This window comes from Periplaneta americana, chromosome 15 (genome assembly GCF_040183065.1).
Source record: "Periplaneta americana isolate PAMFEO1 chromosome 15, P.americana_PAMFEO1_priV1, whole genome shotgun sequence".
NCBI classification, from domain to species: Eukaryota; Metazoa; Arthropoda; class Insecta; order Blattodea; family Blattidae; genus Periplaneta; species Periplaneta americana.
In genome coordinates, this window is record NC_091131.1 from 165,325,788 (window position 1) to 165,352,051 (window position 26,264).

General features: G+C 35.1%; 2 protein-coding genes across 5 annotated transcripts in view; one reads left to right on the forward strand and one right to left on the reverse strand.

The window, feature by feature from the left end:
* LOC138715501 (nucleolar protein 12-like) overlaps positions 1-26,264 on the forward strand; it is a 309,079-nt gene that overhangs the window by 125,537 nt on the left and 157,278 nt on the right. Inside the window, exon 9 of one of the 4 annotated variants that reach the window (XM_069848483.1) lies at positions 6,354-7,761. The exons of the other annotated variants lie outside the window; for them this stretch is intronic. The gene's annotated coding sequence lies outside the window, so the exon portion shown is untranslated. Of the gene's footprint in view, positions 1-6,353; positions 7,762-26,264 lie in introns of those variants that run through there. 4 annotated transcript variants of the gene reach the window in all.
* Positions 1-26,264, reverse strand: part of LOC138715500 (uncharacterized) — a 140,987-nt gene that overhangs the window by 34,295 nt on the left and 80,428 nt on the right. Inside the window, exon 3 of the mRNA XM_069848475.1 lies at positions 8,263-8,442. Coding sequence (XP_069704576.1) covers positions 8,263-8,442 — 180 coding nt within the window. The remainder of the gene's footprint in view (positions 1-8,262; positions 8,443-26,264) is intronic.

A 26,264-nucleotide genomic window follows, 5' to 3' on the forward strand; every position in this document is an offset into this window, starting at 1 on the left:
CCTGTACACCAATTGCAATTAGTATCATAATTATGCTTTGCCCTTTTGAAACACTAAATTTCTATTAGCGTAAAGGGTAAGGAATTCCTCACAAATGTTTACTCATGGCATAACACAGAGTTAATAGAACATTGATCCAGATACATAACACCAATCTGTAGCGTGAGATGTGACTTCGCTAGCGACACGAGGTGATGTTCTGAAAGACGATGGAAGATTATTCAAAAAGTGCGGCTTGGAATTTTTTTACATTGTACATGGGTGGTGAATATGGGAATTGGCGACGTTTCGAATACGGAATGTGCATTAGTCTTGAGGTGAACAAAATAGAAGGGTGAAAAATTATTTTCGTACTTATTGAGTTCGTTACAAACTGTTAAATTCACTTTACTGATCCAACAACCGCAACGAGTAGAATTTTTCTTCCTTTTTAAGTTGAAGGGAGAAGGAACCTTCGAAACGTCGCGAATTCGTATAATTATTCATCACCGGTAATAAAAAGCTCTTCTAATAAGTAGAAAGATTAGTTAATTGTAGTTAATCGGAATATATTACGCTGCTATTTTTAAAACGCAATTCTTGTGCCTTATATTGACAGCTAGGTCCTTTTAGCGTAATTTTCCTTTATCCTTCACGAACTTTCAAGAAGAGTTTCGAATTGATAATGAAAGGTTCGCTTGGGGCTAGGACATTGTTACACAATCTGATGGTTGCTCCGCACTTTGTGAAGGAACACTAATTTTAAGCCACTTCATTAAAATGGAGAGTCGTGACTAAATATTTGAAGATTAAATATAATCTTAAATTAATATATAATCATAAAATTTGACACGCTATTATCGACAGTTTACTACCCCATTCAATATCATTTACAATTTATATCGCAGTTGAGGTGAGGACAGATCTCTACCTGTGAACCCCAGACTGTTAGCCTGTTGTGCATTCAGCAGAGTTCGTAATCCGACGGCGTTATCGATATTGCTCGGTTTTCAATTGTAAGTTCTCTGTAATTGGTCTGAAACAGCTCTCCTTCCGAAATAACACTTTGTAATTTAGAGTTAATTTTGAGTCAGCTAGAAACAGAGGAACACATTTTGTGAAATGTGTACAAAATGTGTTCATGACAGTTACTCACAAGAAGAAAGCGCATCATAGTTGTACGCAGTAAAGTAAAGCAGACATTCTGTGTTCTGGCTAAAACATTGAAGATCACAACTTGAAATAAACATAGACCCTTTCTTGGCCTACTATATCCACCTTCCTCTGGTGGATGGAGCTGGAAGGGCAATATGTCCCACGTAACATAATGATTCTGCATATCCCATGCTTCTGGACATCTAAAAGTAGAGCTGAGACGAGATGTTATGGCACCAACCTGCGCGAAGTTTTAAATTGCCGGCCAACAGGGTAGAGAAGTGGGGGTTGTTTGGGTTACGGTTCTCAAGCTCAGAGCGGCAGGCATATGCGTTTGATCTCTTTCTAAAAACATTCATCTTACCTTAGTATCACCACTTTCCTACTCAAGAGTCCGAAGGTACCTAATGGAATTACCCCCGCTATTCCATCTTTTTATTCTTGTTCTCCGTCCGAATCAGACGACTGATCTGTGCTGGAATCAGATGTCCCTAAGTCTATGGAAATGTTCTCCAAAATACTGTCCATCACGTGCTCACTTTCAATGTAATTGTTCTCTACTTTCTTCACATAATCATACACTGATATCCATTTTTGGAAGAAGCGATTGCAGAGTCGGCCTCTGCTTATGCGTAGCGTAGAAATTATAGATGATTCTTCTTATGACTTCCTCGTCAAAACTGTCTACAGCTGCAACAATCTTCTTCTTCGGCTGTGATTTTTCCGGACTGGAGAAAGAATCTGCTGTTCCTGCCTCAATATTTTTCTCTTCTTTCCTGATTCTTGCCAAGGTTCGCTTTGAAATACCAGTGGCAGCCAGTACTCTTGCACACACGCTTTTCAATGGAATTGATATTCCATTTACAGCCTCTTCTGACATGAATTTCCATACATTGTATGCTATTTCATGTCCTTGACTATGAACTACTCTATGTTTTCACACCTTAGACAATGCCATAATGAGGGCGGTGAGAAGGGCAATGTTTTCAGTATTAGCAATAGCGGTAGTAGCAGAACGATCTGAACACTCGGAATGCTAGTAACCAACTAACCCAACACCCCTCCAGTTGAGTGTGAGGGCGAGTCCAAGCAAACGAACTAAAATGCGTCCCTCGCGCTGGTGCCATAACTTCTCGTCCGGGCAGTTCTGTAAATTTGGAAAAAATTTAAAAATTTCAAGACCTTGTAGGAACTTTGTGAACCTGCAATACAGTGCTATATCCTGATTATATTTTTTTGATTTGACAATTATAAGCGGTTGCAATGTTACACGTCTGTGAAGCTGTTGCCTGCGCGAAATAAGAAAATGGGCGGGAGCTTGTTTATTCAGGGATTTCATACTCAGACTCTACACAATAGGCCGTCTATGTCTTTGAAGCACAAACAAAGTAATATCAACGCCACGCTCCAATCCCATTTTATTCCCGGGAAAGACCGGAAACTAAATTTTGTTGGATTCGGTCCCGAAATTTTAACGAGGCTAAAAGTTTCGCCTTCATCTTAGCTTTAACCCGGGACTCTCTCACTCCATAACGTTTGGTTTAAGCAGTTTCTACGTCGAACCTTGCTAAAGAAAGCTTTCAAATCTTCAGGTCGAACCCTCCTTGAAATGTCGTATGCTGTTAGGTACTGTAAAACAAAACTTAAATACTTGAAAGCTACCAAGACGAGCTGCAACACACAAAAACGGCTTGAAACAGTGTAAAGCTGCATTTGAGTCGCCATTTTGTAAGAGTGTTAGAGAATGCGTGTATGACGTAGCCTACACAGTTCTCAGAAACCTTCATTGTCTCGACTAAACTTTAATTCAAGTATAAACATTTTGTATCCAACCTTATTTACAATTCGAGATTATTAGGCACTGTCTTGTAATACAATACACAGGTCATACTAGATATTGATCTAGTTAAAAATTACTATTCTGTCTCTGCTGTAGTGTAAGTTGAGACGTAGAACCTGGTCTGTCTTCATTAACAAGTAGATAGCTCTTAACTTTTCTTTATTAACAGTTACATTTTTGTTGATCACTTGCGTGTTGTAATTTTGAAGGAAATATTTGGCGTAGTATTTGACCCAGTCAGTTTGAAATGGAGAAAATTAGTAAACAAGCAGTTTACATTCTCTACATGGAACCCAACGTAGTTGTAAAATTGAAAGCTAAAACGCTGTAAAGGATAGAACATGTAATTAGAGCTCTATTAGGAAAAGATTAAGAGAGTTTTAGAATAACTATCGTGTGACACAGGTCACTGGGAAGACCAAGTCTGCGATCTTGAGATAATCTAGAAATATTCGTGAGTAATAGAAGGCTTGTAACTTACAGGCAGTGGCGTAGCGTCAATGTAAGCTAAAAAGCTTAGCTTCCCCAGTTAATAATAATTTCATAATAAACCCGCAGTTTATGAAGAAAATTATTTATTAATTTTAATAGAATTTATATTTACGCATTAAATATTGTGATGCGGCAGCTCAGGATTATTTGTGATGCAGCAGTAAACAAGAAGCCTGCACACACCAGCTTCCAAGCAGACCGGTTTCTTCTGTGTAATCCACCCCGCAGATTTTCCATCCCTTTTAAACTACCCTAGTCGCAAGACTCGAAAAGAAGCAAGCTTTAACATTTAAAATAAGCAGTTTCCGAGTTATCCCTATTCGTCAGTTGTGTTCAGTTGAAGTGTTAGTGTGCATTGTGGCTGATATAATAAATAATGAGCGAAATAACAGCTCCTGACACTAATTTACTTGAATTTTTTTAGGACAATTGTATTATCAAAACTGACTTACGAACAAAAGTGTGATTTAAAAAACAAATGACCGACTCCCTTGCTGTGAATGAAGGACACAACCAAAAGACAGACGCATACTTACGTAATGATACTAATATTGTGATTTCTCTAAGTATGACAGGGAGTGAGCTAATGTTATACGTACACGTGTCTATTTGTTAAGAGATATGTGTAAACCGTGAAATCATATTTTATTATTATTATCATTTGAGGTCATGCCTTATTGGCGTTACTTACGATGTTCCAACCAATCTTCGACTGCTGACTTGAAATTGACTACTATTTATTTTAAGACTGTATTTTTGTAATACGTTTTCTCATATTGCATGAAAGACAACTTGAGTTAGCTTCCCCTACTCAAAATTTCATGCTACGCCACTGCTTACAGGTAAGCACGGTGGTATTTTATTGGCAATTCAGAAGCGAAGAGCTTTCATAGCTTAAAAAGTTAATATAATAATGATTACAACAATAACAATAATAATAATAATAATAAAACGTATCATAACAATAACTTGCTTATTGCAGTATTTACCAGTATAAAATTTTTCAGAGAAAATTTAGATGTGATATGTGAAAGATTACATTACAGAAATTTTATTGGTCTTATTTTTATCTCGTTTGGAAGGATTTAAACTCTCAAATATTGGAATAAATCACGTAATAACCACTCGACCATAGAGAACGATCTTCAAGATTACCTTAGTTTCCTTTTGCTAACAAACATTAAAATATATTTCTATAGAACATTGGTGTGGTCCAGGGGAAATTACCGAGTAGTAAATACAGTATAATTTATTATGTATTATAGGGGAGACTGTTGTACCTTGAAACACTTTTCACATTTTATTTTTTTTTAATTTTGGGAAATGAAATTTTTTAAATGAAAAAATGCTTGAAATAATTACTGAAGATTCCTTTACAACTTCCTGCATGTATTTTCCTGTTTTACAGATCTATTAAGGACGGAAAAAATAAAATGAAGGGATATGTAATGTGTTCAAAGGTACAACAGGTTCATGTACCTTGGAACATACCCTCTTGTAAGTTGGAACACATGGAATATAGGTGGGAATATAGCTGTAAGAACTGACAATCATATTTAAAATGTATTTGCAATCATAAACCAGAGCAGGCTTCTTTGATTGAGTTTTTATTTCCTGGAGAAGCAGTAACTGCTTCAACAACTTTCTTCAAGGCATCCGTATCAATTGGGGGCCTCTTAACTCCAGACTTACTTCGTGACATGACCTTAAAATAAAAGAAAAACAAAAACCGATAGTATCGTGTAATTTGGAACATGTTCCATGGTACAAGATGTTTTGTGTTCAAAGGTACAAGAGGGTGCACGTTTAAACAAATATGGCTCCTAAAACTAGAGATTCGAATAAATCATGGAAATTAAAATATGTTATTACTCACCAGATGATAGGGAACACACCGTACTTGATTGATAATAGCAAATACAATCTGGTTTTGTGTTAGAAAATATACATCAGTGAACGAAATGTTTACTTTTGGTACTAAAAAAATTATTTTGTCCACGGAACTCACACTTTGCAATAAATCAAACTGAAACTACGACCAGAGCTACTTAGCGGCTTTCTCTACAATCTACTTCATTTTGAGTCCTCTAGGTAGCAGCAAACATAAAAAAACAAAAAATGTTCAAAGGTACACTATGCTAAAGGTACAACAGTCTCCCCTATAAATGAATGAATAAATAAATAAGTAGGTAAGTAGGTAAATAAATATATATAAATAGATAAGTAAATAATCACTTACGTAATATATTTATTCATTTGCACGTATATTCTACATGTGACGGCGATTAGATTGTAATGAGTAGGCCTGAGAAATATATGCCGTTATACTACCAGAGCGCTTCATGCGCCTCTAACTTTGAGTACGTGTCAGAGTTGGGGCACAGTCTACTATGTACAGTCACGAAGCTTGAGTTTTGAGGGTGCTAGAAATAATAGACTGTGACGGTACTATTTTGCATTGCCTGTAATGAGGCGATATTAGCGATCCTAGTGGTGAGCAACTACCTAATGTTTGCATATTTACTACGTATTGAGCTTCGCGACTGTATATACTAGACTGTGGTTGGGGTGAGTTAACGCAGTGTCTTTCGTTCGTTTGAACTCATGCTTATCATCACGATAAGTTAGTCCTCAGCATTTGGGTGGTTGAAAGCCACTCCTTTGACTTCGAAACACAACTATCTGCTAAAGAAAAATTTAAAGACAACATTTTCTTTGTTAAAAAATTTTTCACTAGTTTAAAGACGTTTTATTTTCTGTCTGTAGAAAATACACCTAATGTAACATTGGAAATTATCAGGTTTTTTTATTTCACTAGGCCTATGTTAATATGATGATGTATTACGTTCTTGTTTTACATAATTCTTCATTTCATATATTGTTGCAGTGAATAACAAGCCACATTTTCAAAGGAGAATGATTGCCTGTTGCAAGAAAACACAGCCTTACAGCTGGAAAAACTTCCTTCCACTTCTGCAGAAACAATTAAGACATATTTGAAATATTTTACACAAGCATTATCTATCTCAAAATCTGTATCATTATTATAAATTTCCTCATTTGAAATTGTCACACATTTTGCATACAGCTAAATATCCTTAATGTTTATCTACAGGGACATCATTTTATTTTTACTTCAATTTTTATTGTACCTGAGTTTTTGAATGTACTTCGCTCCCACCCCTCCTACTAGTAAACTTCCAACACAACCAAGGCCGCGTACATGCAGTCAAGCAGTACTGAGTATAGTACGTTCCAGAAATATGTTCGCGTTTTCTAGTGACGAAACAGCTTTCAATATTGAATCATATTTTCGCACAGGTGCTGTCGTCCGTTTGCCTACGTCGCATCCCGATTTTCCCCACCTGCTTCTGCTCACGCCGCTGAAAAGGCTAGTGGCTGGGCTGGCTTAGTCTTTTCTGAAAACATTAATTTCTGTTAGGAATTGGACATCTACGTAATATTATGCAACTGTTTAAAATAACTTAAATAAAAGGGCCTCGTTAAATAATTAATTGTCACGTGATTTCCCCCCTTTCTACGATCCTCCGACATAACTACTATGACGGACAGTAGATAGCATGTCTGAGTAATTTTATTTTTTCGGATCGGACAGAAGTGAAGATTGAATTTACAGTACGTAAGGTACGTTTTTACAGAGTAGGTACAGAATTATTTCAACATGAGTTATTAGTACGAAGGACGAAACTGGTAATTGGAATTAGGTACAATAGTCTATAGTGCGATAATATGCACAAAAGGACTGAACCCTGTATCGAAATGAACGGTCACCATTTTCAAAAATGTGTTTAAATATCCATATTATGATTATTTTACAATTTAACTTCATTCTCTATATTGTACGCTAATGTACTGTAGACAGTATAATATACACTGCAGAATGAATACGTTCTGCATGGATAACTCAGTTCGTGAGTAAAAACACTTATTGTTAATACTGTACTGTATTTTGATTACACAAAAACTTAATGACAATTATTAAACTCGAAATCGCGATATTTCCTAGTTTACGTAAATGGATTAACTACTTTTCTTCCCTCCTATACCTAGTAAAGTGATTTGTTTTTATTTTACGCAGTATCATCGAACTCCAGTCGTGGGAAGGGGTAGCAAAAGGTATAGCCAGGTTAATATTAAAAATGTTAGTAAAAATAAAATGATGTCCCTGTAGCATTTTTTCATCTTGTTTGCTACATTTTTCCTATTTCGTGTTCCATCTCGATTTATCACAATGTCATTGACTACATGTTATTTTCTGTCTGTATAAAATACACCTAATATGACATTGACAAGTATCAGCCTTATTATTTCACTATGTTAATATGATAGTGTATTACGTTTTTGTTTTACATAATTTTTCATTTCATATATTGTTGCAGTGAATAACAAGCCAATGTTCAATTTTTCAAAGGAAAATTATTGCTAGAAAACACAACCTTATAATTATCTAGAGAAACTTTGTTCCACTCCTACAGAAACAATGGGGGGATATTTGAAATATTTTACACAAGCATCATTTATCTCAAAATCTGTATCATCATTACAAATTTCGTCCTCGGCATCTTGCTTTTATTCTACTTTACAAGACGTTGAATGTTGCCTGTTACGAATAGCAGCATTCGGTCATAATGTAACCGATCAACTGAAGTTCACTGCTGAACGAAACACACTGAAATCCTCCACCCCAACGCAATTACGTACTGGTATCTAAAGTCAGAGGCGCATGGAGCGCGATGTAACGGCACACAATTCTTAGCCCTAGTGATGAGACTTACCTTCAGTAACGTTTCAGCAAGTCCTTCAACTTGTTGCGTTAATTTCCCGAATGATTTTTCCCAGATCTCGTTGAATTCTTGAAGAGATGCGTTGTTTTTTGCTCGATTATCCAGAAACTTCCCGTACATATGATCTTTGATGGCTTTAAAAAAACCAAGCGTTGGAAGTGTCCCAGTTTCCTGCAAATGGATGAAGAATTTTGAGGCAATATTGTAAAAATAATTTTCGATTAGACCGTAAGCAATAATCAAGTTTAGTTTACCATTATTCAAAGTTTAAAGCGTTGGTATCATAGTGCAACAAAATGATTTCGAGATTTTCACAGTAATATACACTCACGGAAACAAAAAGTGACTGGCCGTGTTTTTTTTTTTATTGACCGTCAAATAATACAGTTATGTGCAGGGTAAATTCAACTTGAATATAAGTTACATTAATACATCACATATCCATTATATGAGGTCTCGCCATCCTCATTGAATATTAACACGACTACTATGAAGTAGTCAATGTGTATTATCACCATTAAATCGAGAAAAATTCGTTCCGGCACCGGGAATCGAACCCTCTGCGCGCTGAGGGCTCTTTCCAACTGAGCTATGCCGGCACACAGTACAATGAGAGGAGTTCGACCAGCGCCGTGGATGGTGCCCCGGCATAGCTCAGTTGGAAAGAGCCCCCAGCGCGCAGAGCTGAGTGGTCCCGGGTTCGATTCCCGGTGCCGGAACGAATTTTTCTCGATTTAATGGTGATAATACATTAATACAGTTATGCCCACGTGCATCAACGTCGGTTAGTGTAACCATCGGTTAAAATTGTGACCTAATCCCCGATTAAGCATTTTTACGGTGGATCGACCTCGGTTACGACTTAAATAGGAAGTTAACCACAGTAATCTCTAACCGGCCAAATATGAGCGGTTAAAGGAGATAACCAGCGATTAGTAGAGCAAGTAAAGCAAAATGGCTGTCATAACCACAGGTGATTATTTCGAAGACGATTATTATTGTGCAGTACTTCAATTACTTGGATAGAGCGTGAGCGTGAAGGTTATTTAGTGGAAAGAGAGAATTCTTGCGAGCAATTAGGTGACAGAAAATTTCAGGAGGGATTTCGTTTATCAAAATCTACAAATGGATCAATTGAAATAACACAAGAACAATCATATTTCTCCTACGGATCGGCTGCTTATATTACGATTCTATGTAACTATTATTTTCTGTATTTTAAGAGGGAATACTCGAATACCAGTATTTCTTTCTCTATGTCACTGGCTGAACAAAGAGAGGTTATGGATGGATCTTAGGATAATGCACAATTCCCTGGTGTAGTCCAAGATCGTACACACATTCCTACCAATTTTCTGCATCCTTTTCCTTTATGGATATTCCATCTTTTTTATATAATAGGCCTACATTTAAATCTAGTAATTAAGTATATCGATACTTCAACCTAACATTGGGATATAATAATTTTTGGATTCAATTTTCCATTTTGTACGATTTTAACCTAAAAGTACTGAAAAACAAAGAAATGGAACTCACAAATATAACAGCGCCCAAAGGCAAACAAATGCAACGCGAAAATGTAGGATACGTTCATTTCGATGTAGAACATAGTGAGCGCAGTCGTTTTTAGACGTTGACTATTATCTTTGCAGCGGTATGGATGCTTTCCTTTAGTCATTTTGTAGAAACAATGTACCATCATAGACTTTACTCTGGTTAAATGAGGTGTCAGCTAGCCATGTTTTAGTAATCGGTGATTATGAATGGTGCACATAAATTACATTTTAACCACGGCTACTGTTTAACCATCGTTTCGTAATCTATGATTACTGCGTTTTTAATCAATGTTGATGCACTTCGCCATTAAAACTAATTCTGTTGTGGTATACAAGAACATGCGTAGTAATCAAGATTTAGAATGTTGAGAACCTATATTTTTTTATTTTTTTTTATTAGGGTCTATTATTACATCTTTGAAATTTGAATTCAATCAGAATGATTGTATGTTTGTTGAATACGTTTGAGGAAAATTACATAGCCCAGAAAATAACAGTGTTTGGGTGCTCATTGAATAAGCTCTGTTGTCAGCTGCTTCTGGCAGTCGAGTGGGAAGCGTTACACTAATTTTATTGTCAATACTCGCGGAATCATAATATAAGATTGGAACATACAGACCAGAACAATAGGCTAACTTGTAATTTATTGTCAACTGACTATAACATTATCAAATCACTATATTTTACTCTTGAAAGAATTTTATAAAGGAACGGAATATTGACAAAATATTTAAACGTTCTAGCTAAAATAGTCATAAATTCAAAAATAATAAATTTACAGATCTAGTTAACATTAATGAAAACTCAGTCTTATCCTTATTTTTCATAACTGGAATTATTGCATAACATATATATCACAGCATAAAAACGTTAACGATGGAATATTAAATAAAACAAGTAGGAATGAGATGTGTATAATAGGGTTACGTAAATTTAATTACTGGATTTTAAAAATATTTTTGTAACTTTATGAACGAAAGATAAAATATGGTTCATTAACATTTTTTATCCTCGTGAGGTTTTAACATCAAAAACGCGTAACGTAGCCAATACAGACAAGGTGCAGACAGAATCATTCGATAAGAAACGCCCTGTCAAAACTAGTTATATTAAAATTGGTTTTGTCATTTCGAAGTAATTTATCGTCTTTATTTGATTATATTATCATTTAAGTGTATTGTTGTAGTTTAGTTGATTGTCCGAAGACAGGTCTGGACCTCACAAGTGATACCGACAAGGCACCACTTAAGGGGACACGCTACTGATATTTCTAATCTCCACAATTTTGATTGTAAGTTTTTGAAATTTTAAAATCGAATAGATGTTGATGAGTTACATGTGCAGAATTATTTTCAAAATTTTATGTTGAAAAATGTACTCGGAAAAAAATAAAATATACAAAAAGTGTTTATAATTTTAGTAAACAAATATCTGGGTCTCATATAAAGATAATTTGTTTCTTAAACTTTTAAAATGATGCTAAGACTACCTACAATGAAATGGTGCATGGGTTTGTTCCTGGTCAATACAGTTCATCAGTAAAAAAAAATAATAACTTTTAACATTGACCAAAATTGACGAAAACTCAGTAGCGTGTCCCCTTAAGAAGCAACTAGGCCTGGAGATAATGGGGTAGGGTGGCCAGTTCCTTTCCACCTCCATTGTATACATCACCGACTAGATACATATTACACTAATCAGACATTTAAGTGTATTGTTGTACAATAGCGATGGATTTAAGCACAATGTTACGATAGGGATTGTGAAATAAAACTAATATTACGTGTAAATACAAACTTAAAACTCGTAGTAGGTATATTGCGGTACAAGTGCATTATAACAGAATCGAGGAAAAGTTACAGAAGACGGAGACGAAGTCTCTTCTTCTCTATTTCCGAGATTCTGTTAAGCACTTAATACATGTATTGCATACTATTGTTAGTCCGATTTAACAAAAATATAAATTATTATTTATTATTAATCATTTTTAAATTAAATAAATAGTTTGTTTTTTAACGATAAAATTTTCATGTGTGATCGCCATTTGTTATTTGTCGATAGGTGTCATTCATTTGTTATTATTCGAATTTGTCGATAGGTGTTATTCATTTGTTATTATTTGGCGGCGATTGTGAAAATGTTGTAATAAAATAAATTATGGAAAGTTTAGTTTTGTCTTCAAAGAAGTAGGTAGGTGACACATTAATTATATACCGGTATCAATATAAATATCATATAGAAAATTTTTGTAGATATCACATTAATTACACATAAATGTAAATAAATTTCGTACCGGTGCTTGAATACGTATTTTACTCCATGGATGTTTTCGCGTTCAGCCACGACCCCACGAGTGGCGCCCAGAGCAACAACCGGAAGTTATCAGAAATAAGTAATTGATTAACTAGCGTTTACTCGTATTAATTGTGTTATATTATAACAATTAACACGAGTAAGTCCGCTAGTTAATCAATTACTTATATTCAAGTGTTAAAAGTAGTGTACGCAAGATTCAAAATGGATCATCAGAAATGTTTTTCACGCTTACGTCTCATCTACATTAATTCCTGTTTTCTTACAAATCTCCACACCAATAAATTACTTTAGAAAGCATACAGGTATAATAAGACATTTAGTTATTTCTTCATAGCACATAGTGGTGCGTGACACTGATACTTTGTTGTTTTTAAGTAAATAAATAAAAGTTGATTTAATTTGTTTACTTACCGCACGTGTGTTAAGTTTAACTTGCAAGGACTGCCATCAACATCGGTAAGGTTGTTAAAACATGATAGGCCAAAAAAGAAATTAAGTAATAAGCGGGTGCCGAACATGATAACTTTTGTTTCTTAGAACAGTTCATGTTCCAGTAGGTTGTCAAGTATTTTACAGTGAGCTACCGCACACTTCGGGAATAAGACTTTGTTTTTTCCACATGTATGAGAGGTGAAACTCGTGGGCATCTGAAGGCTTATTTATTGTTAAATTCGTGTATCTGGAAGCTTCTTTGAGTTATATATTTATCTAAATTAGACACAGATAACGGCAGAATAGGGTACTGGTCGTTGTGACGGAGCGGGAGGGAAAATAGTGAGTTGAATCATAAAGATAGATGGCGGAAAATTTCTGTAAACTATACAACATGGCTGCTATGAAGACGTTTCTCAGCCGACCAGTTTTTCTTTCCTCAATGTACATTTCTGGCATCCCTGATAGCTATAAAGTCGACAGGTGAATAAAGGTGCATAGCTTGACTATGCACCAACTATCTATTTACGTAGAACTAAGTATCGGGGACATGGCCGAGGGTTTTATATGAATACGTCAGACTTCAATCGGTAGATTTAGACGAGGCCATTCGTTTGGTAATAAAATCAGCGCGCTGGTGTATGTGTGGCATCAACTGAAGGTTATGCTCGCATCATAGTCATACATTTATTTGAATCATATTGTTAGGTATAATGTGGGAATGGACCACCCTGTAAACGTTACATCGCTGTATCCAACGTGCCGGTCTGATTTTAAACGCGTATTCACGTCAGAATATGGAATATATGGAGAAAAAGGGAAATATAAGGAGCACAAAGAGAATATAATGAGAACAAGGGGAATATAACGAGATAAATTGGATTATAAGGAGAGCAAGGGAAATACAAGGAAAAGGGTAATATAAGGAGAAGAAGGGAATATAATGGAGAGAGAATATCTTAAGGAGTATGAGGGAAATATAAAGGGGACAAGGGGTATACAAAGAGAACAAGGGAAATATAAGGAGAACAATGGGAATATAATGACGGAAAGAGAATATCTTAAGGAGTACGAGGGAAATATAAAGAGGACAAGGGGAATACAAAGAGAACAAGGGAAATATAAGGATAACAATGGGAATATAATGAAGGAAAGAGAATATCTTAAGAAGTACGAGGGAAATATAAAGAGGACAAGGGAAATACAAAGAGAACAAAGGAAATATAAGGAAAACAATGGGAATATAATGAAGGAAAGAGAATATCTTAAGGAGTACGAGGGAAATATAAAGAGGACAAGGGGAATACAAAGAGAACAAAGGAAATATAAGGAGAACAATGGGAATATAATGAAGGAAAGAGAATATCTTAGTGAGTACGAGGGAAATATCAGGAGAACAATGGGAATATAATGAGGAAAAGAGAATATCTTAAGGAGTACGAGGGAAATATAAAGAGGACAAGGGAAATACAAAGAGAACAAGGGAAATATAAGGAGAACAATGGGAATATAATGAAGGAAAGAGAATATCTTAAGGAGTACGAGGGAAATATAAAGAGGACAAGGGAAATACAAGGAGAACAAAGGAAATATAAGGAGAACAATAGGAATATAATGAAGGAAAGAGAATATCTTAAGGAGTACGAGGGAAATATCAGGAGAACAATGGGAATATAATGAGGAAAAGAGAATATCTTAAGGAGTACGAGGGAAATATAAAGAGGACAAGGGGAATACAAAGAGAACAAGGGAAATATAAGGAGAACAATGGGAATATAATGAAGGAAAGAGAATATCTTAAGGAGTACGAGGGAAATATAAAGAGGACAAGGGGAATACAAAGAGAACAAAGGAAATATAAGGAGGACAATGGGAATATAATGAAGGAAAGAGAATATCTTAAGGTGTACGAGGGAAATATAAAGAGGACAAGGGGATTAGAAAGAGAATAAGGGAAATATAAGGAGAACAATGGGAATATAATGAAGGAAAGAGAATATCTTAAGGAGTACGAGGGAAATATAAAGAGGACAATGGGAATATAATGAGGAAAAGAGAATATCTTAAGGAGTACGAGGCAAATATAAAGAGGACAAGGGAAATACAAAGAGAACAATGGAAATATAAGGAGAACAATGGGAATATAATGAAGGAAAGAGAATATCTTAAGGAGTACGAGGGAAATATAAAGAGGACAAGGGAAATACAAAGAGAACAAGGGAAATATAAGGAGAACAATGGGAATATAATGAAGGAAAGAGAATATCTTAAGGAGTACGAGGGAAATATAAAGAGGACAAGGGAAATACAAAGGGAACAAAGGAAATATAAGGAGAACAATAGGAATATAATGAAGGAAAGAGAATATCTTAAGGAATACGAGGGAAATATAAAGAGGACATGGGGAATACAAAGAGAACAAAGGAAATATAAGGAGAACAATGGGAATATAATGAAGGAAAGAGAATATCTTAGTGAGTACGAGGGAAATATCAGGAGAACAATGGGAATATAATGAGGAAAAGAGAATATCTTAAGGAGTACGAGGGAAATATAAAGAGGACAAGGGAAATACAAAGAGAACAAGGGAAATATAAGGAGAACAATGGGAATATAATGAAGGAAAGAGAATATCTTAAGGAGTACGAGGGAAATATAAAGAGGACAAGGGAAATACAAGGAGAACAAAGGAAATATAAGGAGAACAATAGGAATATAATGAAGGAAAGAGAATATCTTAAGGAGTACGAGGGAAATATAAAGAGGACAAGGGGAATACAAAGAGAACAAGGGAAATATAAGGAGAACATTGGGAATATAATGAAGGAAAGAGAATATCTTAAGGAGTGCGAGGGAAATATAAAGAGGACAAGGGGAATACAAAGAGAACAAGGGAAATATAAGGAGAACAATGGGAATATAATGAAGGAAAGAGAATATCTTAAGGAGTACGAGGGAAATATAAAGAGGACAAGGGGAATACAAAGAGAACAAGGGAAATATAAGGAGAACAATGGGAATATAATCAAGGAAAGAGAATATCTTAAGGAGTACGAGGGAGATATAAGGATAACAATGGGAATATAATGAAGGAAAGAGAATATCTTAAGGAGTACGAGGGAAATATAAAGAGGACAAGGGGAATACAAAGAGAACAAGGGAAATATAAGGAGAACAATGGGAATATAATGAAGGAAAGAGAATATCTTAAGAAGTACGAAGGAAATATAAAGAGGACAATGGGGATATAAAGTGAACCTGCTGTGTATAAAGAGAAGAAACGGAACAAGGAAAATAGGCCTATAAAAAGAACAATAACAACAAGAGTAATATAAGGGAACAAGGAGAAGAAGAAGAAACAGAGGAATATAGAGGAGCAGAGAAAATAGGAGGAGAACAAGAAGAAGAGCGGCGAGAAACAGAAGGAACAGAAGTAGAACAGGAGAGGGAACATTTGGAGAACTGGAGAAACACAAGGAGTACAGGGGAACAAAAGAGAGCAAGGGGAACGTAAGGAGAATAGGGGAAATACAAGAATAACAGCGAGAATATAGCGAGAAGGAAGGTAATGCAAAGAGAACTGCGGGAGTACAGGGGGACTAAAATGAGGACAGTGGGGTTCAAGGAGAAGAGTGGAAATACGAGGAGGAGACAGGGGATACGAGGAGAACGGGTTGAATATAGAGAGAAAGGAAATTCAAGGACATCAGCCGGAATATAGGGAGAACAAGGAGAATACAGTGAGAACAGTGGGAATCAGAGGTCTGCTTGGGACGTTTTCGCTCGAGCGCCAAGTAGTTCATAGCAGAATCCGATAGGTAGCGCACAAGCATGATGGGGAAAAGTTCGCGAGCGATAAATCCTTGAACGGTATAAGCCGAGCGTTAGACATTCGTTCTTAATACCGGCAAGTAAGTACACCAGTGATGTCAAAGCAAGCGCATTTTTCTGACCTTGACGTCGTGCGCGGGCAATAAGCGCTAAATATGGAAAGAGGCAGGGTTGTGTGTATGAATAAGCAACCTGTTGGATTAAGAAAACAGTGGTGCACAAACTTCAAACGGAACGTGAAATTTTATGTCGTTATTTTTATATGGCTTCTTTCTGTTTAATATTATCTATATTGTCCGTAAAACAAAAGTACTAACACTGATTTCTTAATATTGCACTTGTGTTTTAAATCTTAATAACATAATAGAGAGTTAAGAAGGAATATTCTCTTAAATTCCATAGTAATATAATATTATACTGTATTAAGTGGATGAAACACGTCATTCATAAAGAAAGTGATATTCCAAAGAAAGAGATGGACTATGACATGATAAGTTGGAATTTATATTGATGGTATCTTTAGCCTTACAAAAGTAATCAATAAACTAATCAAAACAATATTACAGTACAAAGCAAAGTTACCTAGGTACTGTATCTATTTTAAGTGTAACTAATATTACATAACAAAACTCTTATCGCATTATGCTTTTAAGATGATATTTGTGAGCAACTTCCTATCATCAGAATATTAAATTATTTTCTCGAAATCTGCTGAAGCTATAGAGCTGACATTTTTACAACACATGGGTACATATCTTTTGCTTATGATGTAACAGTAGTTGCTTTGTTAATTCATTTCCTTACAAACAATTTCCATGCGAATATTTTCAACATTTTCAATACGCCATCTTCAATAATACGTATATAAGGTATATTAGATTTACGAAAACATTCTGTAAGGCTACTAAATAAATATGCCTCTACTTGAAAATTTCACTTTTCTATACGAAAAGTTGAGAAAATATTTCTTTTGAATAAAAAATCAAACTTGTGAAAAATGAGCATTAAAATTAAAACTTGCATTCTTATAATGCACTTATACTTCTCAGGCAAATCTAAAAATTAACATGGATACTGTTTTAATAAGTTCTCTTCCCTTTATCTATTGAATCAGTGCTGGCCATCCCTGAATACAGCTCGACCAAGCGGCATATACCACCTCTTTCGTCTGTCTCTTTCCTTTCCGCTATAAAGTGCTCAGGCTCTCTGGGGCTCTGAAGCGCGAGCTAAAAGATCTGGTGAAGTTGAAAATACTCAACAAGGAATATGTTAATTTTTAAAGAACGTATGAAGCGCAGTGGCGGCTCGTGATCGTTTTTGTTGTTGGGGCCAGATATTTCACAAATTTTGCGATATGCTTTCAATAATACACCAGAATTTTTTATTTCATTTTGGTTAAGTGTTTCTACTTAAAATAATATAACTAAAACTACCAACTATATAATAACGAAAATTCAACAATAAACTCACCAATGTGCAGAATCAATTACAAAGAAAATGTGTTCGTCTGTCCTTTCTGACAAACTTTTCTCATGAATCTGTTCTTAAGTTCGGGATTTGATGGAGATGCTCCTTAAGAATAGAATAGAAAGCCAACGAATTCAGCCTGTCTTGACCCATGGTGTATCTGAGAACTGTTTTATCCTGTTTAATGTGCTGAAAGTCCGTTCTGACTCAGCTGTGGAAACAGGTGTTGTTAGTGCGATTCGAAGGGCTTTGCCCACTTCAGAGAATGAATCTTCAAAGGAGTAATCCATTAAAAACTGTACAAATCACACACAGAGGAAATGTCTTTAAATGTTCATTTCGATAGATCACTGATAGTTCATTAATAAATTTTTCTTTCGAAATTAAAGGACAGTAATTCTTTACGAAAATATTATACAGGTCGGTGGGGAATTTATCTCTATATGAAGCTAATTTCTTTGGATCAAGTATATTAAAGCTGCCAAATATATGTGATTGCAGGATACGTAATTGAATTAGTTGATAATGATATCGTATATTTCTTTGGCATCTGCCGACAGGTTTACTTGCTTACTGAGTTTCAGCCTTTTTCTTGGAGGAAACGAACATTCTTCTTCATCATCAACATTGATTTCATATCTGTTAGTGTTCTCTCTTATTTCCATTACAGCTGACTCAAAATGTTGTAATGCGTCAGATATTCTCAATCTATTTGCAGTTTGCATCTGTATTATACTGTATAATACAGGGACATCATTTTATTTTTACTAACATTTTTAATATTAACCTGGCTATACCTTTAGAGAACCGGAAACACAGTTTGCTATCCCCTTCCACGACTGGAGTTCGATGATACTGACGTAATATACAAACAAATCACTTTACTAGGTATAGGAGGGAAGAAAAGTAGTTCATCCATTTACGTAAACTAGGAAATTACGCGATTTTGAATTTGATAATTTTCATTAGGTTTTTGTTTAATCAAAATACAGTATAGTATTAACAGTGAGTGTTTTTACTCACGAACTGAGCTGTCCATGTGGCCGTATTCGTTATGCAGTGTATATTATACTGTCTACAGCACATTAGCGTACACTATAAAGAATGAAGTTAAATTGAAAAATAATCATAGTATGGATATTTAAACACATTTGTGAAAATGGTGGCCGTTCATTTCGATACAGGCTTCAGTTCTAATGTGCATATTATCGCACTACAGACTATTGTACGTAATTCCAATTACCAGGTTCGTACTTCGTATCAGTAACTCATGTTGAAATAATTCTGTTCCTACTCTATAAAAGAGTACTTTACCTACTGTAAATTCAATCTTCACTTCTGCCCGATCCGAAAAGATAAAATTACTCAGACATACTATGTACTATCCGTCCAAGTGGTTACGTCGCAGCGTCGTAGAAAGAGGGAAATCACGTGACAGTTAATTACTTAACGAGGTCCTTTTATTCAAGTTATTTTAAACAGTTGTATGGGTATAATATTACGTAGACGTCCAATTTCTAACAGAAATTAATGTTCTCAGAAAAGAGCTAAGACAGCCCAGCCACTAGCATTTACAGAGAGGCGAATAGAAGCAGGTGGGGGAAACCGGGATGCGACGTAGGCAAATGGAAAATGATTCAATATTGAAAGCTCTTTCGTTACTGGAAAACGCGAACATATTTTTGGAACGTACTGTTCACTATGACCGTAAGGCTACTATGACTGTATATGCGGTCTTGGTTCTGTGTGGAGGACGGTTGAACTTCATTAGTAGAAGGGGTGGGAGTGAAGTACATTCTAAAACTCAGGTACAATAAAAATTGAAGTAAAAATAAAATGATGTCCCTGTATATCAACATGTTTCATTAAGTCATAAAAGAAATTTAGAAAAACAAAAATTTATTATAATTATTATTTAACAGTTTTTTTAGGCCAAAAGCTTCTCTCACTGTTATATTATTCTTTCATTTCAGTCACCTCCCTCTTCAATCCTTTCGAAGCATTTAATTAGCTCCGCTTTGTTTCCCTTAACGGAGGATACAACTCGGGACTGAAAGTTCCATCGTATTGCTGTTATGCGCTTAATGCACACAGATCGCAGCAGGTCACTGCGTTAGGTGAAGTGGAGAAGAATGCTATGAATCCAGTAATATTCTACGTTATTACTGCATCGCTAACAAAAAAAGTATTAGAAAACTTTTTTGTAAAGTTATTTCATTTTCCGCTGCAGCACCGTTCTATTAGACGTTTGTCATAAACGTAGAAAATAAATCCTTATTTTTACGGTGTGAGCCAGACAGCCGTGTATCTTATCTGTCGCCTTCCATACAAGATGAGACATGTCGGTGAGATGGCCTTGTACTGTGCATCGTGTTTCTTACGAGCGTGTTACGACAGATCATATCTCGTTCGAGGGCGTGACACTCGACCGAATTCAAGCGAGCGATTTAACTCCAATGCAGCCCTCTGGTGACAATACAAGGAGTATAATGAAAATATAAAAAGAACCGTGGGAATACAAGGAGAACAGTGGAAATACAAAAATAAGAGTTTGAATACATTGAACACAGATTGAATACGAGGAGAATAATGCAGCTGCAAGAAAACGGATTCAATACAAGGAGAACAGCAAGAATACAAGGTGCCCGGGGGGAATGTAAAGAGAAGAGGTTGAATACAAGTAGAATAGTGACATTAGAAGGAGAAACTGTTGAATAGAACGAGAACCGTGGGAATGCAAGGAGAACAAGAGAAGGGTTTGCACTTTTATATGACTAACAATTCTCACGTTAGGCTCCATAGCTAGTAACTTAAGAATAAAGGCAAGTTCTGCCTTGAAAGTATTTTTGAACATGTCGTCTGTCTGCTCTATACCTGTTTAAATGTTACGGATTATGGAAGCATGGCGATAGAGCTCACGTGATTTATTTATCTCGGCGAGAGCAGATGGTTATCTGGTCAGCAGCACGCTACGGCCGCCTTTGAGCAGGTATTCAACTTAACAGGATTCTGAGTGCACTCTAAGGTTGACGCTCACTGGCACGAACCGACCGGAACGGAAATCTACAGCCGTCCGTCTTCCGCGGAAGCTCTGACGCTCACTGCTCGGAATATTCCGGTACAGTCGACAGGCAGTCTGGTTTAAACATGGAGTGGGATAGTAGTTCCGAAGATTATTTTATTTTACTGAGTCTTTAGCTGATGAGGAAGAAAAAAAGAAAATATGGGTCCATAACTAGAGCCAGGATTTTATGTAATGTGAAAATGAGAACTATGTAGACTACATAAATATGAAGCTAAAAATGACGAAGTATGTAGATAAATATGTAATAAATAAAAAAAAGTTGGTAATTTAAAATCTAAGCTTTATTAGATGTATTTGTGCACACTAATAAAAAATTACAGGTGCACATGTGATTGAACCTCATCGTTTGGAGGCGCAATTAATAATTGAATATTTTTACATATTTTCTACGGTTATTGATCGTCTCGTCAACGGCAACCCATACGTAGGAATCATCAAGTCCATCTCTAATCGTTTCCATTGTGTCAGTGTAGCAGGAGTTCAAATATTTTTTCCGGAGTGTTGATTCATGCGAAATATTGAAGTTGCAGTATTTGCGTAGGAATGCTTGGAACTTTGGAACTCCAAGTTTATACCACTGTATATGTTTGCAGCAACCATTGCCATACACAAATTTGTATTAAATTCACTTGTAGAAGACGAATGTTTCAGCACCACTTGTGTAAGAAGAACTTTTTCTTTTCGACGGAGCACGTTTTTTATTTCTCACATGAAGTTCAATTTTTAAATGCTATTCTAATTGTGACTTCATGGAGCACCCAATGCGTTTGTCACACACTTTGGACTGCACGATTTTACCATTTTAGTAATGGAATCTTCAATTGAAATCCAGTCTTTTAACTTGGATGCGAATGGCAGTAGGCTTGCCTGATGTCAAAATAAGTTTCTTAAAAAAAAAACAGAAAAAACTATTGTTTTCTTTTAGAGCAACTGATTCATTCTTTCCTTCACTACTACCATTCGCATTGGTATTTGTACCTACTTTACCGTTACTTCTCAAGGGATACAAACTATTAGCATTGCAAAGAGATGTCCATTTTTTGACAGAATACGTTATTATTTTCAATTATCAAATTATATTTATGCACTAGAGACGAAGGGATAAGCTTTATAAACAATTTTAAAAATAACTTAATCATTACGTAGAGAGAAAATTAGTGAAAAAATGTATATATTCTTTCAAAATATGCAATATCCTTCAAAATATTTTAAAATATATAATATATGCCAAAATATTTATTATGCACCAAAATATGTAAAAACATTTAAAACTTCGAAATAATGATCCCTTTCGTTAATCTTCGATGCTACTTACCCATTAGAGTTCTACGAAATGTTTATTTGGCCATTATTCAGTCTACCATTCAATATGGTATAATTGTTTGGGGTGGAAGGACAAACATTAATCTTAGTTCGTTAAATTTACTACAAAAACGAATAATTAAAATTTGTTTGAAGAAACGTTTCGATTATCCAACTAAATTAATTTATTCTGAATTTAATGTATTTAATATTGAACAAATTTATAAGCATACGCTGTTAAAATTTTATCATAAAAATCGTAATAAGTTTGTATTACAGACACATAATTATGACACAAGACGAAATATTAATTGAACATTAATAGAACCTAAATGTCTCACATCTGCTGGTCTGAAGCATAGCATTAATTTTGGCCCTCGGTTGTACAATGCTTTAACTAAATTACACCCAGAACTTCTAACATGTAACCCACTAACATATAACAAGAAAATTAGAAACGTGTTAATATCTTCAATTTGATTAAATAAATTTATAGCCTATGTGTATGAATTAATCAACCTATATTATATTTGTATTCTATAATTTTGAAATATATATGTATATATATATATATATATATATATACACACACACATATTGTCCTACTTTTCACGTGCGATATTATTCTTCTCTAGTGTTAATATTATATTATATAATTCCATTGCCGCTATAATTTAAATTTTAGTTCCTATTTTATTTTACTTCTTTATTTTTATTATTTTTTCTGTATTTCTCTTATATTAATATTGTATTATATAATTTCTGTAACTGTAATTTTAATTTTATTTCCTATTTTATTTTATTTTATATTCTCTTACAGGCCTATTAATATTATATCTGAACTGCGATCGAACACGAGCGCTGCTCATTCGGTCTCAAATTTTGTTAATACTACTGTATCTCCTTTTTATATTGATGGTATTATTTTATTTCTATTTGTCTTGTTTGTTTGTAATTATATTCTTTATTCTGTATATTTAAATTTAAATTTAATACGATTCGCGGACTTTTAGCTTTCCTTATAGCTACATATGTAGGAACGGAATATGTAATTACATACAATGCGGGCTCTAGTCATAACAATATAAAAAAGTGTTTTGATTAATTTAACCATCTTTGCCGACATTTGTGTAAAGATCGAGTAATGGTTTTTTTAGTACTTTCGTATGAGCGAAGAAAAATGTTTAAAATTTCATCTGTTATTAGCATCTCAAATAATGAAGGGAAACATCACATTTCGAAGGCCAATCAGCACAGAAGCGCGATTAGCACTGTTAAAATTAACTTTTCATCACCCATTTTAAGAATAATCTGTCTGGACAACGCACCAGCACATGTTGAGTGGGAAAGTACTGAGAACAGCCAACACACTTTTCTCCGAAGACCAGCGAAGACATACGAATGCAGCCGATCGTCATCGGAAATTCCGCTAGGGTCGTGTCGCGAGAACCCTGTCCGTCAGGACCGGCAGCCGGTTGCTTCCGTTCGGACAAGTGAGCGTTTACCGTTTAAAATACATGCATACGTCTCTCTCAGAATATTTCCGGTTCGTTCCGTTCCGGTCGGTTTGTGCCAGTGAGCGTCAACCTTTAGGCCCAGTTTCTTCAACCTTTGTTAAAATGCACCTAGCATAGCGTTAATTAACTGTAAGTTAAAAATATGAATTGCTGTTAAAATATTGCATTTCTTCAACTTTACATTTCACATTTTAACTTTCTGTTTGTTAACTCTCTGATAGGACCAGAGATTCTAGAGTTTAACCATAACCTATAACCAAGTATTGGCTCACTTCTTTTTCTGAACTCTGACAATTGCGATTCTCGCTTGTTTCCGTTGTTTGATTCAGGGAGGATGGAAGTCTTTCTATTCTCTCAGGTTTGATTTCTGCTTCTTTCCTCGTCTGTATCACAATAGCGTGGAGCGGCGTATTGGTATTGCTGTTATGAAATGGAAAGCACTGGAACAAAAAGAAATCGTGGGACTAATTCTCTTCGTTCGAAAGAAACCTTCTGCTGGAAATTATTTCGCAGTATAAGCCAATTAATGAGAATAAACAAACAAACACATCTAAGTTGAAAGCAAAAAGTGAGGCTTGGCAGAAAATAGCCTATACCTTTGTATGAACTTCTGGTCTGTCAAATCACAGAAATCATCCCCTCTGTTTATGTATTCATGGATATCATTTTCTAAATAATCCAGATATATAAGTTCAGCATCTAGCGCACCAGCCATATTGGATACTTCTATGTTAACAGGGAGTTAAATGATTTAACTGCATGAAATTGGGCAGTTAAATTAACATAGGTTTTAACAGCCTGTTAGTACTAACAGTAGTTGAAGAAATGCTTCAAATGTTAAGTTTACAGTTAAAATGCAATAACACACTGTTATAATTTAACAAAGGTTGAAGAAACCGGGCCCTAATCCATCCCGTAGGTTACGTACGGTCACCACCACCGAGATCTTGCAGTCCGCAATCCGTTGATCTGCCGACTGAGCTATTACGACTCTTTCAACTGTCCAAAAATTACTCTTCATATATTGTCACCGAGCGAGTTGGCTAAGACGTAACATTTGAGACTCGGATTCAGGTTCGCACCCCGTGGTAGACCAATCTAACTGAAGTTTTTCATGGTTTCTCTCAGTCACAAAGGCAAATGTCGCATTGGAAATGTACATACCATGAGTCATCACCGCCTCAAAACAAATATCATCTATACTAATAATAAATCTGTAGCCGAAATTTTTCTGGTAATTTTCGATTTTCCAAAACTAATTGGTCCTAACATATATAATTAACCACCCTGAAACCGAAAATCGCATTTTTGAAATTTTTATTTGTATGTCTGTCTGTATGTTTGTTACCTTTTCACGCGATAATGGCTGAACCGATTTATATGAAAATTGGAATATAAATTAAGTTCGTTGTAACTTAGATTTTAGGCTATATGGCATTCAAAATACTTTATTTAAAAGGGGAGTTATAAGGGGGCCTGAATTAAATAAATCGAAATATCTCGCTTAGTATTGATTTTTGTGAAAAATGTTACATAACAAAATGTTCTTTAAAAATTATTTCCGATAAGTTTTATTCTTTACAAAATTTTGATGGGACTGATATTTAATGAGATAAATGAGTTTTAAAATTAAAATAACGCCATGGTGCAATGACTTAAGAACAAATGACTTCGTCTATAAGGGGCCTTGGACAACAACAATCGAAACAGGGGCCTTGGACATCAAAAATCGAAAGCTATTAAACATAGCCTACAGAGAATGTTTCTGCATTTGTATGAAGTAATATCAGAAGCTAAATTAACCGATTTGTATAATTAATTATTATTTCACCATTGGAAAGTGTAGTTTCTCTAGATGGGCATAATGCTATAATGTTATTACAGTAACGTCTGAGTAAATCGAGGACAGGTAAGATTAAAATAGCTTCTTATGCACAGAGAATTTGATAGGCTATTTTGTACATTCGTTTTCTGCATTTCTTAAAATAATATTTATGTACACTCATTTTAATCTCAGAGAATTAACGAACAACGAGAGTATTAGTATGCAGTAATAGTACGTTAGCTTAGCAATCCATTATTTTATAATTCAAATTTTAGCTATGCTCAATTGAATCGTGTTAAAATACATAAAATATATATGCAATAAATGCAATGCAAAAAAAATTGGGTAATGAGCGAAGCAGATTATCTTGCGCTGTTGTAAAAGTTGTTCCCTGGATCAAACGTCCTATTTTAATTATGTAATTACTTTATATTTATTTCTAACAGGTGCAGCGGAGCGCACGGGTACGGCTAGTAAAGAATAAAAATCTAAAATCAATTACATGAACTGAAGCCATCTACAACACACAATAGAAACAGAAACTCAACAATAGTACAATTGATCTACTGATATACCCAAAGATCCTACACACACAATGTGACCACAGATGTTAAGGCGTATATATAAAAAGAGGAACTTTTGACGTCCTTCGAAATTCTACA